Raw genomic sequence first — 19,824 nt, 5'->3', positions numbered from 1 at the left:
GGGGTCTTCTGCTGTTGTAGCCCCATCCGCCTCAAGGTTGTGCGTGTTGTGGCTTCACAAATGCTTTGCTGCATACCTCGGTTGTAACGAGTGGTTATTTCAGTCAAAGTTGCTCTTCTATCAGCTTGAATCAGTCGGCCCATTCACCTCTGACCTCTAGCATCAACAAGGCATTTTCGCCCACAGGACTGCCGCATACTGGATGTTTTTCCCTTTTCACACCATTCTTTGTAAACACTAGAAATGGTTGTGTGTGAAAATCCCATTAACTGAGCAGATTGTGAAATACTCAAACCGGCCCGTCTGGCACCAGCAATCATGCCACGCTCAAAATTGCTTAAATCACCTTTCTTTCCCATTCTAACATTCAGTTTTGAGTTCAGGAGATTGTCTTGACCAGGACCACACCCCTAAATGCATTGAAGCAATTGCTATGTGATTGGTTGATTAGATAATTGCATTAATGAGAAATTGAACAGGTGTTCCTAATTATCCTTGAGTGTATGTATATGCGGGGTGCGATTTGCCCGGGGGATGCGTGGGATTTCCCCCCTTCTGGTCAATCTATCCCTGCCTCTTAATTATTTCTATCCCCAGTGGGGATATATTTATCCCCCCCTCAAAGTGATCAGTGCTACTACACTAGTGGTGAGACAGACCAGAAAACTTATCATGGATCCGCGGTTTGATTAAAATCAATTTAAATGCGCTACTTTGGCTGACTCTCATATAGCTGCCGCTCTGCACGAGTCTGCAGACTTGCTCAAGGTCCCGCCCACGGCGCTATCTGATTGGTTACACCTCACGGACAAAAGCCTATCAACACTTGCGAGACGGTTGCAGGTCCGCGCTGGGCTGTGGAGCTGTTTGTAGAAAGGAAGGCAGCAGCTATTCAGAATAAACATCACAATCTGGTTTTCTGTTTCTATGATGACAAGCAGAGCTAGTGTCCCAGTCACTGAGAATAGCCGAAATTACACACACGGTGTTTCACTCAACTAAGACTAAAGTAGAGGTCGACCGATATGGTTCACGCCGATGCAGATACCGATCTTTTCTCCGGGTCGGCCGATGGCCAATTAATGCTGTTGATTTATTTTGGCCAATATTTGCTTGGTTTTAACCTCTATTTGAAAGATAAAATGTAAAAGAAATGATAATTACTTAACATAGACAAACTTTCTCAATAAAAACATTTAATCCCCTCAAAAAAAAGTCCCGAAACATGTATTTTTGGTTTGTTCTGTTTGTTGACTGACAAAGACAAAGGGACATAACCTAATGATAACAAAAAAGGAGAAAAAAAATTAATTATTTAATTTTTTATACATAAGTTTTATTATATTTAATTTAACTTCTAACAATACCGTATTTCTGCTGCTCACTCGGCTGGAAAATGACTCTAGCAGCAGCGTGCGTTAAACACGTGTTCCACGACAACACTAGGCTGCCCACAGATGCGCCTGCCTAATAATCGGCTTGATATACTTTGATATTGGCCGATGCCGATTATGTTAAAAATGCCAAAAATCGGCTGACCGATTAATCGGTCTACATCTAGACTAAAGCAAAAGTTTTTTGATTAGTCACTCACTCTTGAACGTCTGCCGCAAGTGATTTCAATGTTAATTCAATGTAAAGACGCGTTTACGCGCGTCTAGATGTTCTGCGGCACGAATGAGGCGAATTAACTAACATGGATAACGCATCCGTCTTTTCAATAATTTCACTGTAGCTCAGCATCGCGATGTAACGTTAACATTATCACTTTAGCAGTAAAACCGTTTCTATTATGGTTTAACTTTGCAATCAATCCATGGTTCAGGAGAGGCTGATATAAATTAGCCTACCCTATTAATCTATTGATTTAATTATTGCACGTTTTTTTGTTGAGCATGATCACAGTTCATATATGTGTGGGAAGCTATTGGAGTAAATATATTGCGTTAGGATACTTCATGAGTTAATAATAATTTTTTTTCCTGCAAATGCAGTGATGAAGTTCATGTTCTCATGATTTATTTTTAGGAAATAATTTTTCAAAACACCCCTGCCCCCTCTGTTTTTTTTCACAAATCACACCCCGTGTATAGTAAATGTATAAAACTAAAATCTCCTGAATTTGAAGATAATTGGCCCCAGAGCCTTTGCAAGTCATAATCCGCCCCTGTGTATTATCCCAAGTGTAATGTGTGTGTCTTACCGTTTCTCACGACGCATGACTCCTCACACTCTTCCGGGCTGTTGAACCGGTTGTTATTTCCCCCGCAGCCTCCAAATATGAAGGGCACACACTCTCCCGCAGCAGAATCAAAGCCCCACACGGGATTGTATGCAGAACAAACACCAAAGTCCAAAGGCAGTTTACAGATATCTAGATGGAGAAAATTAACACTGTATATTACAACTACATCAAGATAAATTGTGCGCTAGTCACTATGGGCCTCTCAGCTGGGCCATAATCCATCTTTGTATCGCACACACAAAAACACCAGTCACAAATACACACATAAGCATCAAGGCCAAATATAAAGCCTAAGAAATGTTAAATTTGATAGATTTCAATTACACTCCATGTGCCTTTAATGGCTTTTAATAAAAGTATCGCATTATACAAAGGTTTAAAATATTTGCTTCTGTCTTTGTTGCGTCTAAATTCATTTGGGCATTAAATACGAAATTATTACAATATGAAAATATATAAAATAACTTTTTAAAGAATGATTAATTGCAATTTAATTGCAGAAAAAAGTGTGATCAATTAGGTTTTTTTAATCTATTGACAGCACTATACATTATAATACAATCCAAACCAATAGAGTATAATATAATATAATATAATACCTGTAATTGGAGCCATACACTGAGTTCCACCGCATTCAGTTCCGCAGCATTTCTCATTGTTGGGACACTCGCCGTCATCGGCACACCACTTCGCAGCATTCCCGGCACACCCGGGAAATAAATCTTCGGTCTTAAGACACACTCCTGGCTTTACTGTTATACAGACAGATGACAGAGAATATATCACTGAATGCTGAATGTGTTTTTCACTGTAGAAAAAAATATTAAAAAATATTTTGAAAGTTGTATCGTTATGTTAATGGAATATATTTTACTTGAAATAACTATTTCAGTCTTTCTACTTTAAAATTTCAGGTTTTATTTGTCGTGGGTTTTGGTGCTTTTGCTGTTCTTGGCTGTAAGGACCTTTGAAAAAACTGAAATCATTTGGTGAAGAGATGTAAACATGTAATGTGGTCAGTCCTGCTTGAAACCACTTTAGCTGTGCGTTTCCCTCAAAATAACTGCACACCTTACAATCTTCAAACAAATATCAAACAAATAAAAATATACAAAGGACTTTTTAAAGAATGTTTAATTACATAAATGTGGAATTGATTAGTTCATTTGTTTTATCGATTGCCAGCACTAAATAACATAATATAATAAAATATAATACCTGTAACTGGAGCCATACACTGAAGTCCACATCCATTGCTGCAGCATTTCTGATTGCTGGCACAGTCACGGTCATCGACACACGACTCAAAACGCATCAGGGCACAGTCTCCTGGTTCAGTCGTTCTGCTTGGACACACTCCTGGGTTTGCTGTTATACAGACACATGACAGAAGCCAAATGTTTTATTCATCATGGATTTTGGTTCTTTAAATGTTTTAGGCTATAAAGACTTTTGAAATATGCCAATTTCACGCAGCCGCCATTGAAATCGAAAGCGAGGCCCCGGTGGGAAGAATCCCGAAAGTACAAAGGTCAAGGTGTTCAGCGAAGACAAAGAACAGTAATATCTGATGAAATCTGTGATTGACCATGTTCTTGTCCATGGTATGAGCATGAGGGAGGGTGGCTGGACAGTCAGTGGTTTTGCAATTTGTGTCTCAAGCTTATTCACTTATTCATATTTATCTGCTTCAAATCAAAGTAGTTTGGAAATCTACTTCTTCCTAAACTGCGTCAATCAATGTCAGATAAAAAAAAAAAAAAAAAACAAGAGTATGAAACAAGACAAGAGCTGTAAACAATTGTATCTCTCAAATTCATTTTAATCTACAAAAACAAACTCTAAACTAAATGCAAAACTTTTTTTTTAAATTAAATAAATTAAATTTATTTATTTAATCAAATCAAGATTGATCAAAGTCTGACTGGTGGCAAAGTATCTAGTAACGTTTTTTTTTTTTAAAACAATTTTTTTTATTAACATTAATATTCTTGTAGTGTAAAAAAACCTGTGTTACAATGGAAAATGTAGATAAAAAGTAATAGATAAAACACAACTTAAGAATATAAAATTAGGCTAAATGAAGAGCTCTTTTCCAAAACGCTATAAATCCATTTCAATAGTTTTCAGGAAAACTACATTTTTTACCTAGACCCACACATTTTGTGAATATTCAAATTATCCTGTTTAAATGTTTTATTGGTTCAGTCTGAACATTTTGAACAATAATTATTAAATCAAACAACAATATTGTTAATGATAATTTAAAAGTTAATTTTATTTTTTTCCAAAACGCTATAAATCGAAATAAACCTCAAACAAATAGTACCAATTTCAACATATGCATGAAAAAAACAAATTATTAATACCAATTTCAACATATGCATGAAAAAAACGAATTATTAAAAATGATCAATATATGATAACGATATTCAAAAAAGGGATGGGCACCCCTCCAGCACATGCACACACACACACAGGCTACATAACATGTGAGCAAAGCGGAGCAGCATGACGCTTAAATATAAGTTAACAAAAAAACAAAATAAACATTTCACATTTGTTTTTAATAATATTACATTACTTATTTTTATTATTTCATCTATGTTGAGTAGGCTATGAAAAGGGAACCGCATGAGATGAGTAAGATAGGATCAAAATTCAAAAGCTGCCCAATATCGGAAAATATTTGGAGTGCGTCAGACATGATTTTGACCACTTATTAAGTTTTGTTTTGTAGAAAGCTTGTAAATTTCGTTTCATATAAATTGTATCTTCATTTTAATAAATGTTTCATCGACAAATTGACTGGATTAATACATTAGAAGTAAATATCAGACAATATAATCAGGACACAGAGGCGCGCAGGTGAACCGGAGCGCGTCTCATAATATGAACCGAAACACCGCGATGCTTGCCTCACACAGGCCTGAGAACTAAGCTACAGAAAGCTTTAAATATCTACTTTTAAACAAAACAATTAAAAACTAAAATAAATTGGCAACTCTCTGCGTATGTAGGCTAATTCGAAGTATGCGTTTCTCTATGCGCGTTCACTGCGAAGATGGCGAGTAAGCATCATCAACTTTATCTTTGTTGCTGACACTGACAGAAAACACTAGTTTATTAATAAACAATTCAAATGTTTCATGCATAATCATTACTTTTGCCGGTTCTTTGTGGCAAGCTTTATGCATACGTTGAGATGCGGAATATGCAATTAAAAACGCTCATATGGTTTCTCTCCCGCATTTAATTAAATCAATATATGTGATTACTGATAATACAAATGGCTTAAATGATCTACTACTAGTCGACTAGAAAACTAGGACTCATTTTGAGGAATGAATGAACATAATAAACCTCTGTTCAGAGTGCCGCCGTGCTGGATTGTGTAGAGCGCTCATTGAATTTGAGGATTTATCGTGTTTAGGCTAAAAACAGGGCTGGTGCTTATCGTGGTTTGGAAAGAAACTGTATCTTGCAGTACATTTTAAACAAGGAAATATAGCGATTCGGCATGAAACGTTGATAGAGCAGTGAAAGGGTTCTGTCCGCAGCAGAATGACACGACAAACTCATTTTTTTTTAAAATGTCGTTTAACGCGTTTTGGAAAAGAGCTCTTCAAATATTTACATATTTTTATAGGAATTTTTACTTAAACTGATGTTGCCAACAAAATTCATCTTTAACTGGACGTCTGTAGGCTTTTTTTTTGTAAGGCACTTGTTGCATTTTTCCGTGCTGTGTAATTAAGAGAACATGAATCTCACCTGTGTTGTTTAGTCCTGGAGCAGCTTCTGTTGAGCTCCAGCATCCAGCCAGACACAATAACACAGCGCAGTAAACTCGAGCTGCCATCCTCTCCATCTGCGATCACAATGAATGAACTCTGCTGGAAAATCACGCTTATATAAGGACGAAAACGAATTTGAGTTAGCGCTCAACCAATGGCGTGAGTTTGAGGTGTTGTCAATTTGGTCTCCCTGCCAGAATCTGACTCCCCCTCGCGTGCACCAGCGTGACGTTCATCGACTGGTTTTCCACACCTGTAATTCCTGTCTGGATTAAAGGAGTACTTCACTTAAAAAAATAAAAAAAATAAAAAAAAAAATAAAAAAAACTTTTGCTGATAATTTACTCACCACCGTGTCATTCAAGATTGTATCTTACTTTCTTCAGTCGAAAAGAAATTACGGATTTTGATGAAAACTTTCCAGGATTTTTCTCCATAAAATGGACTGAGCACCAAGCGGTCCAAATGAGAGTTTCAGTACAGCTTCTAGGGCTTTAAACGATACCAGGAGATGAATCAGAAATATGACTCAAAAAAGGATTAGTTCATTTTGATGAACAAGTTCGAAAAGAACAGTTTTTTTTTAATTCATTTTTCTTGATAAGACCCTTATTCATCGTCTGGTGTCGTTTAAAGCCATTTGAAGCACTGAAACTCATTTGGCCCTTGAACCGTTTGGTGCCCAATGAAGTCCATTATATGGAGAAAAATCCTGTAATGTTTTCATCAAAAACCTTAATTTCTTTTCAACTGAAGAAAGAAAGACATGGACATCTTGACATGGGGGTGAGTTAGTACTCGTTAATATATGTGATTGTATTGTTTTCCCCTGCTTTGTTTTGTGATTTTGGTTCTTGTGTAACTATTACTTTCGGTTCTTGTGTATGTATGTGTGTGTGTGTGTGTGTGTGTGTGTGTGTGTGTGTGTGTGTGTGTGTGTGTGTGTGTGTGTGTGTAAATTGTGTGGATAACTTCTATGAGCAGGTGCATCAGGTCTCTTCTCTCCACTGCATATCTTTCTCTTAAGCACAACTGCAAATGGTAGCCTATTGAGTGTTCAAAAAGAAAGAAAAAAACGAAGCAAAGTGTGAAAACCATAACAACATAAACAATAACCATGTCCTGAGACACACATAAAATCACTATAATGTTTTACCCCAGCACCTGTCGAAATCATACTCCCACTCCGGATGTCAGCTTTGCAAAGTCAAACACGTAAAACTAACTCTGATGGCACATTTCTCTATGGAGGATCGCTGCAGAAAAGCACTCTTAGCTTCAGTAGTCAAAATCAAATCCAGACTCAAAACACAACTGTTTAGCTGTGCATTTACTGAATGAGCACAATGTGGACGTCTGACTGGTTGCACTTTATCTGATATATGTATCCTCTTTTTTATTCTTTTAATTCTTTTTATATGTTTTATTGAATCATTTTTATTCTCTTTTATTTTCTCATACATCTGTAAAATATATATTATATTATATTGTGATCATAATATAAACTTGATTACATTAAAATAGTTCAAATTAAAAAATATTGTATTTGCTGTCCAGAATGACTTATCTCACTGATCTTTTAGAAGGCATTTGACCCTGCAGCTCCAGCTGGACTGGCATGTGTATTATGTGCACAGCAACAAGCCAAACTGGAAACCAGACTTTGATGCTGTGAACATTCAATTAACCGAGAGCAGAGGTCAAACCATTGCTCAATTTAAAGAGTTTTGTGGACACAATTATCTCGTTCTTGGGCTAAGATGTTATCAATTCCATTCTTTCGAGAATCTATTTGAATTTGAAAAGAAAGATTAGACAAACACAGTTCTGATGGAGAAGACAGAGATTCATTCGAGAAATGTGATCCTGATGAACTGAGGGACAGGTTTATATTCAGTGAGTGTAACCCCTCACACCCGGGTCCTACTCGCCCCGCTCCGAGCGGGCCTCGAACCCGGGTCTCCAGCGTGAGAGTCTCTCATCCGGGTCACGGCACCAATGTAACCTCTCAGCATTTCTCTATGAAGTATATTCATAAGCACAAATGCTACATCTGCAACCAGCTCAAGACTGGGAATAATGACTTCATAGAGAAATGCTGAGAGGTTACATTGGTGCCGTGACCCGGATGAGAGTGAGGTTTAGGGGGGTGAGTGTAACGGAGGCCAGCTAGTAGTTGCTGTGTGAGTAAACCTCACTCCCCGATCTCAATAGGCGCTCTAGCGACAGACGCTAGTGGTTGCAGTCTTTAGCCTCCTTGTTAGCGCGCCTGACTCTCATGCCGGAGACCCGGGTTCGGGATTTATGCAGAAATTATTTTTTTAGATTTATGCAGAAATTATTGATTTTATTTCCCAATTTCTATAAAAATGCTCCCTATTGCAGTCAAACCTCTATCTCTGTGTGTATTTGTGTCTGTGTCTGTGCACATGAGTGTGTGATAATGTTCATTCCACATTGTATTAGGGATCTAGTACCAGACCTTCATTTATGTGTGAGAATTTTCAGATTTATGCTGGAATTATTGATTTTATTTGCCAATTTCTATAAAACTGCTTTCTATTGTAGTAGCACCGGTGTGTGTGTTTATGTGCGTGTACACGTGTGTGTGCAAGTAATCATGTTCATTCCACATTGAATTTGTGCTCTAGTACCAGGACTTCATTGCGGTATAGAAATTTTCTGATTTATTCTGGATTAAGTGATTTTTTTTTGTGCAAATAAAAAATAAAAAACAAATTTTTTTTGATTTTCCCATTCTTTTCAAAGTGGGGTCATATTGACCCCAAAAGGTCTTGAGTGTGACTCTTTTTTTTTTTTTTACATACCTTTAGAACAACCGAATCAAGCCCAGTTTTTTGTGTGTGTATACATAGATAATGTAGAAAAAGTCACACAATTTAATGCATCTGAGATCAAGGGAACCATGTTTATTTACTTCGGAAAAGTCGATTGGGGTCATAATGACCCCAAGGATAAAATGAGGGTTACGTTTATTTTGTTTGTTTTGTTTGCGGGTTCATGGCATAATCTGATTTGTGACTGGATCAGAATGGAAAACTATAGTGGATTTTTAGAGGATGAAGATATGCAGACGGGTTGGGAAAAGAGTACGAGTAGGAAAGGAGGAGTGAAAAAAAGAAAATAGAAATAGTCAGATGACAAAGAAGAGAACATTAGAAGAAGAAGAAGAAGAAGAAAGTCGAGAAGTAAGGAAAAAGATGATGATGGTTTAAGATCATTCTTAAATTTAAAGGGGGAATGAAATTACATCAGTTAGCCCGATCACTCTTACAAATGCATTGAAGAAAGCGATTGGGGAAATAGAAATGGCGAAAGTGTTGCGTGATGGGAGCCTATTGGTGAAATGCAAAAATATTGAGCAGAAAAATAAAAGTATGAAACTGCAATCAGTATGTAAGAAAGAAATAGAGGAGAAAAAATAATTGGTGAGAAGAGAGGAACTAAGGGAGTGATAACAGGAATTGCTGTAGAAGAGAATCTGGAAGAACTAAGAAAAGTGATTAAAGGAGGAATGATCACAGAAATCACTCGATTGCAGGCTTTCTCGCAGCATCTTTGTTTCCACAATTGTTTGCAAATTGGATATCTATCCTCGAGGACATCCATCCATCCATCTTCTTCCGCTTCTCCGGGGCTTGGTCGCGGGGGCAGCAGTCTAAGCAGAGATGCCCTCACTTCCCTCTCCCTAGACACTGGGGGGATACCGAGGTGTTCCCAGGCCAGCCGGGAGACATAGTCTCTCCAGCGTGTCCCAGCATATCCACCCAGCGGGACGTGCCCGGAACACCTCCCTGGGAAAGCGTCCAGGAGGCATCCGGAACAGATGCCCGAGCCACCTCAGCTGACCCCTCTCGATGTTGAGGAGCAGCGGCTCTACACTGAGCTCCTCCCGAATGACCGAGCTTCTCACCCTATCTCTAAAGGATCGCCCAGCCACCCTGCAGAGAAAGCTCATTTCGGCCGCCTATATCTGGGATCTTGTCCTTTCGGTCATGACCATAGGTGAGAGTAGGAATGTAGATTGACCAGTAAATCGAGAGCTTTGCCTTATGGCTCAGCTCCTTCTTTACAGTGAAGACTATGCTAACTCTTTCATCCAACAAAAGAACACCAGGATTCCTAACAACACATTCTCACTACAGCTGCTCAAGCAAGGAGGGATGGCGAAAAGTGTAAAACCAAGGGAATAATCCACCAGCCAGAAAATGAAGTCTCCACAGGGCAAATTGCTAGCAATTGGCTAGCAAACCTTCACCAACTGGTAGCATTCCACTGACTCCCATTCATTTTGGCGTCACTTTGAAAGTGAATAACTTTACATCTGAGGCATTTAAAGACTCCATTTGTCCATTGTTTTTTTCTAAAGAAACATGACGATGTATAAAAGGCTCAATTACCTTGTATCATACATCATGGCCCTGTAGAAGTAGTTTTTGTAAAAAGAGCTAACGATTGTGTCAAAACCCGTGACTCTCTGTCGCACAGTAGAGAAAGGACCATATAGACATAGAAGCTCACATTCAATCGGGGAACGTGGAGGCATAAAGTCAAGGGAGAAGCCCATAGAGAGTCATAAAGTTGCTCCTGCTGCTAGCTCATGGACCAGACTGATCTCATGAAGTAGCGTATGTATGACACGCCAATTTGTATTTCCATTTTTGCCGTGCTATCAACACGCATAATCGCTTTTCAGCGTGTTTATGAACGCCGTTGACTTAAACGTTATTACTGTATATATAAATATATGACTTACCTCAACCCCGTCCCTAAACCTACCCGTCACTGGGGTTGATGGCATTTATGACTGTTCCCTTACCATCCTTGGAAAATAAAGATCGCTCCCCATATGTAGATGTACATTTTGCTTCATTTCGCTCTGACTAGGGATGGGCATTCGAATACATTTTCTTAGTCGATCGTCGGAAGAATTAACGATCGACTATCGATTAATCATTAATATTTTTATATTCAAATTTATTACTTATTTAACTTTTTATAAATTAAAAATGCAATGAAAATACAAAAATACAGTGTGCTTTTCCTCGATTAGATCTTTATTATAAGATGATCAACTTGTGGCAGTTAAACTGGGCGTTCGGTTAGGCTAAAGTTAAGATATGCGCAAAGGTGCTCTAACGCAACTGAACCTGCAGCTGCGAGTTGGCCCTCGTGAGACCCTTGTTTGTTCCAAAATAATAAATAATAAAAAAATAACTTAACCAAAAACATAATAATATTTAGATCTGACAGGTTGTCAAAATGTAACTCAACTATCCAAGGCACAAAGTCGAGAAAGGGTGAGAGAGATTAGCCTACCAATCAATTAGGCTAGGCTACTTTAACCCTAATAAAAAATAACTCACATACAACTTCTGCTCCAGTCTACTGACTTTTGTTGAGAAAGGTAAGCATGTTGATGACATGATCTGGGGTCAGACGCGACCGCAACCTGCATGGTGACCGTCCAGCCTTGTTTGCACTTTCGCCTGGCTCTTCAGCACGAGTCTCTGCAAACTTCTTGCGCACCTCCCAAACGGACGAGGTGTTTATACTCGACACGCTCAACTGACTGTGAAACACAGAATACCACAATGTCGTCATTTTTGCTGCGCGCACCTTCACGCCCGTGCGTATGTGTCAAATGTAAACAAATGCTTCAGTCCAGCCGCTGAAAACCCCGCTCTGATTAGGGGACTGACATTGCCGGCGGGATGCACAGGTACCACCACGCTAACATCACCAGCCCGGGGAACACGTTCACTTTCCACTCACACTACGAAACGCAGCAGCACTAGTTTAATGATAATCGATAACAAATTAACGTGATCAACGAAATTCTTAATGATCAATAATCGATCGTCGATTAACCATGCCCATCCCCAGCTCGGACATTTGACGGCGTGTACAGACATGCGGAATCACTCAGACATTAATGGCATAGACATAAACGCGGATACACGCGGATAGCTCAAAATGCGTAGAGATAACACGCCACTTGACTCTAGTGGCGTGTATGTCACTAAAAAGTCATGATGTCATGTTGCATGGACAGCTCCGACTCCCGCTCTCCGGCTCTGTAAGATTCAGAAGGGAATGATTCAGATTCCCCTTGGCACCGCTACTAGAAGACGTACAACTGTCAGACAAGTTGCTCACGTCACATCTACGTCATCAAGCTCAGTTTTGAGTCTGCGCAGTGCGCTTGGCAATCAGGAAGTGAGTGCTTCTAATTAGCCTCACTTTTCTCTGTTGAAGACTTTGGGGTCGTGATGTCCATTTCTTTTAGCATGACTACGTCAGACTTCCTACTTCCGCTTCGCTCCTGTAGTCAGTCTGAGATAGCAGCCTATCTTTCAGTTTTCCACTGGGCTGAAAACAGCCGGCCAATCAATGAACATAGGGCGGGCTGAGAGCCTGGGCTGAAAACAGCCGGCCAATCAATGAACATAGGGCGGGCTGAGAGCCATGACGGAGGCGCTAAGCGCCGAGTTTTACATTGTAGGTTAGAGATCGAAAACCGAAACGACCGCAGAAATGGGAAACAAGACACGAGATGCAATTCGCTCACGAACAAAATATGTTATCATCAGTCCATGTAACTTATCAAATAAATCACAAACATAAGGGTGAATATAATATACACAACAGTCACAAAATGTATGCTAACATGCTACTCGCGATTAGCATTTTCCTCAGTAATTCCATAGGAGTAATTCATTGAATACAGAGAGTATTAAACACAAAAACGGAAAATTTACCTTCAAACAATTAATTAGGCACAGTGATTGGTCATCCTTTATAACTGGGTGTACTTTCTCATAATTTTACAAGAACTAAGAGCATTGCGAGTTCCTTTCACTTTCACCATGCATTTCTGCAAATACACTTTGTTTTACTGTCTATGCAAATACAATGCACATCTCCAAAACCCCGCCCCTCATGAATAATCACCGTCGGAATTTACCCAATCAGAACACAATAAAATATAGATGCAGATATGTCAGTGCAAGCAAGTTATGGTGCCTAAAAGCATATGTGAATATTAGTAGTTTAAAACCAAACGTATTAACCCCTTGTGGTCTGTATTTCTATATGCATATAAAATCACATCTGGGCAACATGTTTATTTATGTTTAAGATTTATTTAAGATTATTTCAAATAAATTCTGTTTTTTTTAACTTTCTATTCATAAAAAAAGTCCAAAAGAAAAAATAAATTGGAATAAAATTCTAATTCAAATTACCATATTAGAACAATTTCTGAAGGATAATGCGACAATGAAGAATAAGTAATGATGCTGAAAATTCCAGGAATAGATTACATTTTAAAATAAAATAATTTATATGTGTATATATCAGGCCATGATTGCTGGCCACTTGGACACATCTGTGATCCATTTGTGGTCTGAAATAGGGTAGGGATCTGGTAATGTCGGACCATTGAGAGTTAATTTCTTAATATAATTTTCCTAGGCTTCCAAAGTAATTGATGCTAATCATTTTCTCACTGTCACACTCCTATAGCTAGCTATCAAACATCTCATGCAAATTATGTCTGCAGTATATAATTTCTTTCAATGGTGGGTTGTGTTGTGATGCAGCCTTGTTGTAAACAGTTTGGATAGAAAGACTCAACCAACAAAACTAGGAAGGCTAAGGTAATAAATTCAAAGGGTATGTCAGGTTTTTAGGATTAGCAACTTAGAAACCTGATTAATGTTGTAACTTCACATTATGTAAAATGTTAGCCTACAAGCCAACTGTTGTTAGCTTTGTAAACACAAATAGATTCCATTCTGAAATGGCAAATGTAGATGCATTACATGCCTAGAATTGCATGCACCAAGTATGGTTTAAAATTACATAATACTCATTGTGGGGTTCATTAATGGTGATAATTCAGCAGAACAGATGTTGTAGAATATCTGCAGATATTAGCATCCACCTCTTTTCTCAGCATAAATGACTGTTACCTCCCATGAGGTGCATGCAGAACTCAGCATAACACTTTTTAGCAGTTGTGCCCCCTGAATGCACACATCCAGTATTGTTTGTTTACAAGAAACCAGTCTGTTGATGCCCTTTCAATTTAATCTGGTTAGTCTGCTTGTAGACACCTACAAAGTTATACTCTTCTAGACGTCTCTAGAGGTCCACTTCAGCACTATCACATGTGAATGAAAATGAGATCCCTAGTGTCTAGCCTGACACACAGTAGTGATCAGAAAGACTCCAAATTATGACTTTTGAACATGTTTTATTCATGGTTGAGAAGACCTCCTGTCAAATCACAGAGAATCCCAAAGGCAAAAAGAACAATTTATATGGGATAGGTACATGGCAAAGGTAACATGAATCATAACATAATTTCTCTAATATGATCAACACTGCATGAATGATTGCAGGTGGTTGAGCAGCATTTCTGTCCAGCAGGGCACTGACCATCATAGGAACAGTATTCGGCACTCACTGGATTCCCTTCAGTTGGGCACCTAGCCTGTATGGATAGAGATTCAGATTTAGTCTGGCCATTTAGTGAGCGCAAAACACCCAAGGCATGGAATGCAATTCACTCTGTAAGTTACGAGCTATTCAAGTATTCATCATCTTTATCAATTTTGTAAAGCCAACCTGGGCCTGAAGCCATGCTATAGGCCAAATTCCAACACATTCTCATCCCAAGACATCATCTAACTGACACTTTTGACTATACGTCAACATCAGACGTTTTAGGGTACCCTTTAACGTCAGTTAGATGATGCTATCCTGGGGCGTCATCTAACTGACGCTTTACCTTTAGAGTCAGTTAGATGACGCGGGTAGGTTTAGGTCTGGGGTAGGGTTAGGATTAGACAGTGTCGTCTAACTGACGTTATAGGGTACCCTAAAACGTCGGATGTTTTAGCATCAGTTAGAGGACATCTTGGGATGAGAACGGGCTGCAAATTCAGGCATGTTGATAGAATAGACTATAATAACACAAAATGATCTATTACTAGTATTATAAAATAAGAAGCAATGAGAAATTCCCATCTCAATCTATTGATTTAAAATAATGCAACAATCCTAACCCCATAAATTTGCAGAGTCACATTCTCTTTTCAAAACTGTTTTAGCAATTAGATGTCACTGAACACCTACCAAAGTGATGGTGATCACTGAACACCTAAAGAGTAGTGGTTACATTTTCAATTTCATTACCATTAAAAGGTGGAAGACATAAAATAAACCAGTTGCGGTGATGTCAATAATTGTTAAATCAAAGAACAAAAGGTAACAGAGTTGTAGCTTTAATAAGACTTAATCTATAGTTAATTTATACTTTGTAGTTAAGACTGTAAAGTGTTTGATAACTATTCAATTTCCGTATATTCCCTACCAGTTAGCTCAAAAGTATTCTTTAACTTCATATTTTGTCAACATACAAACTAGATAGTTGCAATGTTTTTATATAGTTTTTGAACCTGCAACTAAAGCTAGCGAACAATACACATTTACAAAATAATCTTAGTGGGACATGTTTTAAATTATAACCTGTTATCATATAATAACCTGACTTTTTTTCCTGTGACCTGAAGCAAGAAGCAGTTTTGTTCAATAGCTGAAGACTTTTAGTCTGATGGCCGAGGTCTGAGGATGTACTATAACGTACAGCGTACAACAGCCTCGGGCCTTTGGCCGAATCACAGCTGTGCTAATATAATATAATATTATACCTGTAACTGGAGCCATACAGTCAAGTCCACATCCATTGCTGCAACATTTCTCATTGTTGACACAGTCACGGTCATCGACACACGACATGAAATTCATCAGGGGACACGTGCACGGTTTAGATTTTCTAACTGGACACACTCCTGGCTTCACTGTAATACAGACACATGACAGAGAAGAGAGAAAAAAAAAAAAAAAAAACTGTGAGGGGCCCAAAGTTCTCTTGCATAGCCCCCCTTAAAACTCTACCTAGCATAATAATATAATACCTTTAACTGCAGCCATACACTGAAGTCCACATCCATTGCTGCAGCATTTCTGATTGCTGTTACAGTCACGGTCATCGGCACACGGCACGAAACGTATCCGGGCACACATTGCTGGTTTATATTTTTTAGTTGGACACAATCCTGGCATTGCTACAAAACAAACATTGAAAAAAATAAAATAAATAAAATATCCCCATCTATCCAAATCCATCAAAAGTAATCCACATGGCTCCGGGTTATTGATAAAGGCCTATCCCTTGAAACATGAAAATGACTGAAGGAAATGTATATTTGAAAACAAATAAAGCCAACTCATAAGATTTATATTATTTTGGTTTCTCTACCAAATACATTTAAAAATTACAAATCCAGTGAAAATACAAGTCTGACTCGTATTTACCTGCCCTTCAATATATCAGGGCTAATACATATTAGTAAAAATGACTTGGATGCACCAATACAACTTTCTCCAAAGAGTCTGATATCTGTATCTTAAGAATACAAAATAATATAAATCATACAAGTTGGCTTAATTTGTCGATCAAATATATACATTTCCTTCAGTTATATTTATTCTTAAAGGGTTAGTTCACCCAAAAATGAAATTTAAGTCATTAATTACTCACCCCCATGCTGTACCAACCCCGTAAGACCTTCGTTCATCTTCGGAACACAAATGAAGATATTTTTGATTAAATTTGAGAGCTGGATCACTCCTCCATATAGGCTTCCTAAGGGACTGGCACTTGACGGCCCATAAAGTCATTAAAGAAAATGTTTAAATATTCCATGTGCCTACAGCGGCTCCATTATAAGTTTATCAAGTGACGAGAATACTTTTTGTGAAAAAAAAAAACCCCAATAAATAACGACTTTATTCGACTATTCCATTACTTCCTTATGGGCCTTGAGACGAGAATTGAAGAGATTTCCAGAACGCATGCGCGAGAACTGAGACGAGGACGTTCTTCTTCCACTACTTCTTGTTACCGGCTGCTCACCGCTTAGGAGTATTACCGCCACCTACCGTATAAGATGATATCCATATGTAAGGCGCTCCGGATTGTAAGGCACACAGCACTGTCGTATTTGAGAAGATTAAAGGCTTTTAGGTGCGCCTTGTAGTGCGGAAAATACGGTAATTGAAACGCACATGTACAGCGCGCGAGTCTTCCTCTGCTTGTAAACAGAAAGTTTTGCGTTTCCAGCTATATCAGCACGTAATCTTATAAGGTAGGGGGCGGTAATACTCCTAAGCGGTGAGCAGCCGGTAACAAGAAGTAGTGGAAGAAGAACGTCCTCGTCTCAGTTCTCGCGCATGCGTTCTGGAAATCTCTTCAATTCTCGTCTCAAGGCCCATAAGGAAGTAATGGAATAGTCGAATAAAGTCGTTATTTATTTATTTTTTCTCACAAAAAGTATTCTCGTCGCTTGATAAACTTATAATTGAGCCGCTGTAGGCACATGGAATATTTAAACATTTTCTTTAATGACTTTATGGGCCGTAAAGTGCCAGTCCCTTAGGAAGCCTATATGGAGGAGTGATCCAGCTCTCAAATTTAATCAAAAATATCTTCATTTGTGTTCCGAAGATGAACGAAGGTCTTACGGGGTTGGTACAGCATGGGGGTGAGTAATTAATGACTTAATTTTCATTTTTGGGTGAACTAACCCTTTAAAGGGATAGGCCTTCATCAACCCCCCGGAGTCATGTGTATTACTTTTATGATGGATAGATGCACTTTGATGGAATGCAGAACAGAAACAGCCATTCACTGCTATAATAAAGCTTGGAAGAGCCAGGACATTTAATACAACTCTTATAACATTTAATAATTGTATTCATATGAAAGAATAGACACCTAGGATGTCTTCAGGGCGAGTACGTCATGGGCTAATTTTCATTTTTGGGTGAACAATCCTGTAAGCCTGTTAAAATGGATTTTTGTAAAGACTGTTTTAAGTTCACTTATGTGTGAACACTCGATTCTGATTGGCTGCAGGGTGTCCGTTAAAAAGTGATAGAGGACACCTAGTAAAGTAGTTCTGGTGAAACTGCCCGTTTACCATTCGAAATTAATAAATAAATGCGCTGCCTAAAACAGCTGCGAGTAACCATAGCAACAGGCAGTAAAACGTCAAAGTATCCGTTAACAATTTGCTCTATCAAAACAAACATCTAACATTAGTTGGATATTACATAGCCTACTAATACAACAATGAGCGACTTTGTTATTTCTTTTAACACTTATGGAGAATATGACAACTGGGATGCTGCTGAAGAAAGAAAAAAAAGTAAATAAAATGGAGTATTTTTGAACCTGAAGGTTACAAGCTGAGCGGACTATAAATATCTCCGGTTGCTAAACAAACCAGGCAAGTTATTATTTGTAAAAACTAGATTTAGCCTAAGTAAAATATAAACTAATGTTTTAAAAATGTTTTATTTGGCAAGTGACCATGGTATAAGCGCCGGTTCACACCTCGCCGTCGTCCATTAAAACCTGACAATGGACACCTCTTCGGGCATTAACCCTTACTTAAATGAAATGTTTAAAGCCTAATATGACAACTAAAAACAAATATACCTGTAACTGCAGCCATACACTGAAGTCCACATCCATTGCTGCAGCATTTCTCATTGCTGGCACAGTCACTGTCATCGACACACGGCATGAAAGTTACCCGGGCACACATTGCTGGTTTATATTTTCTTCTTGGACACACTCCTGGCTTCACTGTTATACAGACACATGACAGAGAAGCCATATCACTGAATGCTGAATGTGTTTTTCACTGGGTCGTTTGCAGAATAATAATTGTTTGTTAAATAATAATATTGCGGTAAAGTAAATCTGGGAATTATAGAGTGATTATTTAAATGACTATGTATTAAATTAAAACATTTACTAATAAATGTAAAAATAAATACATAAAATAGCAGGTCTGGAACAGCCAATATTCTATTGCATTCCCCCCTTAAAACTACTATAAAATAATGCAACATAATATAATACTTGTAACTGGATCTATTCAGTCAAGTCCATTACACCTAGTGCTGCAGCATTTCTGATTTTTGGGACACTCAACTGTCAACGGGACACAACTCGTCACCCTTCACTAAACACATTATTGTTCCATCGTTTGTGATTGGACGAACTCCTGGCTTTACTGTTATACATGGCAGAGGGGAAAATAGCTCTGAAATATTGAAGGGCAGGTAAATGTGACATTACAATGAGTTTGTGGAGTTGTGAAATTTAAGTGAATTTAAAACAAAGTTGTTATATTTTTCCCCACTCACATGTTAATGAGTACAAGCCAATCAGAGCAGAGGCAGAGCAATTGTGGGTTTTTTTTTGGTTAGAAAAAAAAAAAAAGTCACTGAGTGATGTTTATGAAATGAAAATACGCACAAGTCGCACCCGATGGTGACTGGACTGTAGGAGAATTTTTCGAGGAACAAATGCCCGGGACAAAGTGGGCAAAATATGGGAAGAAATGCAACAAAGACTGGGAGAACGAGAAAAGAGTAAAAGAATGGATTCAACCTGTCGTGGGGGACGACTCAAAAGCACGATGCAGAGTTTGTAAGTGTAATATACATACACACCATGTGGACCTCGTACAGCACGCTAGCACAGAAAGAAAAGAAAAGAAAAGAAAAAAAAAAAAAAAAAAAAGCAGCACCGTTCTCCTCAATAAGGCTTATGGCCATTGGGTTCACAGTCTCCAAACAGAACGAGTCAAGGCGGAGGGATGAGCTGAAGGCAAC

The 19,824-nt window shown here is 38.4% G+C and overlaps 1 protein-coding gene across 5 annotated transcripts in view; it reads right to left on the bottom strand.

Annotated features, from left to right (window-relative positions):
• LOC120462884 (uncharacterized) overlaps positions 1–19,824 on the bottom strand; it is a 59,099-nt gene that overhangs the window by 8,689 nt on the left and 30,586 nt on the right. The window contains exons 1-4 of one of the 5 annotated variants that reach the window (XM_089124402.1): positions 6,020–6,165; positions 3,464–3,613; positions 2,845–2,997; positions 2,204–2,374 (exon numbers count right to left, since the gene is read on the bottom strand). The exons of 3 other annotated variants lie outside the window; for them this stretch is intronic. In XM_089124402.1, the coding sequence (XP_088980528.1) occupies positions 2,204–2,374; positions 2,845–2,997; positions 3,464–3,613; positions 6,020–6,116 (571 nt within the window). In that variant the 5' untranslated portion in view covers positions 6,117–6,165. Of the gene's footprint in view, positions 1–2,203; positions 2,375–2,844; positions 2,998–3,463; positions 3,614–6,019; positions 6,166–14,303; positions 14,564–15,782; positions 15,933–16,049; positions 16,200–18,637; positions 18,788–19,824 lie in introns of those variants that run through there. One more of the 5 variants, XM_089124401.1, reaches the window with a different exon arrangement.

This window comes from Pimephales promelas, chromosome 20 (genome assembly GCF_988280905.1).
Source record: "Pimephales promelas chromosome 20, fPimPro1.hap1.1, whole genome shotgun sequence".
In the NCBI taxonomy this organism is placed as follows: domain Eukaryota; kingdom Metazoa; phylum Chordata; class Actinopteri; order Cypriniformes; family Leuciscidae; genus Pimephales; species Pimephales promelas.
The sequence above is the reverse complement of the archived record's forward strand: the minus strand, read 5'-3'. Positions and strand labels throughout refer to the sequence as shown.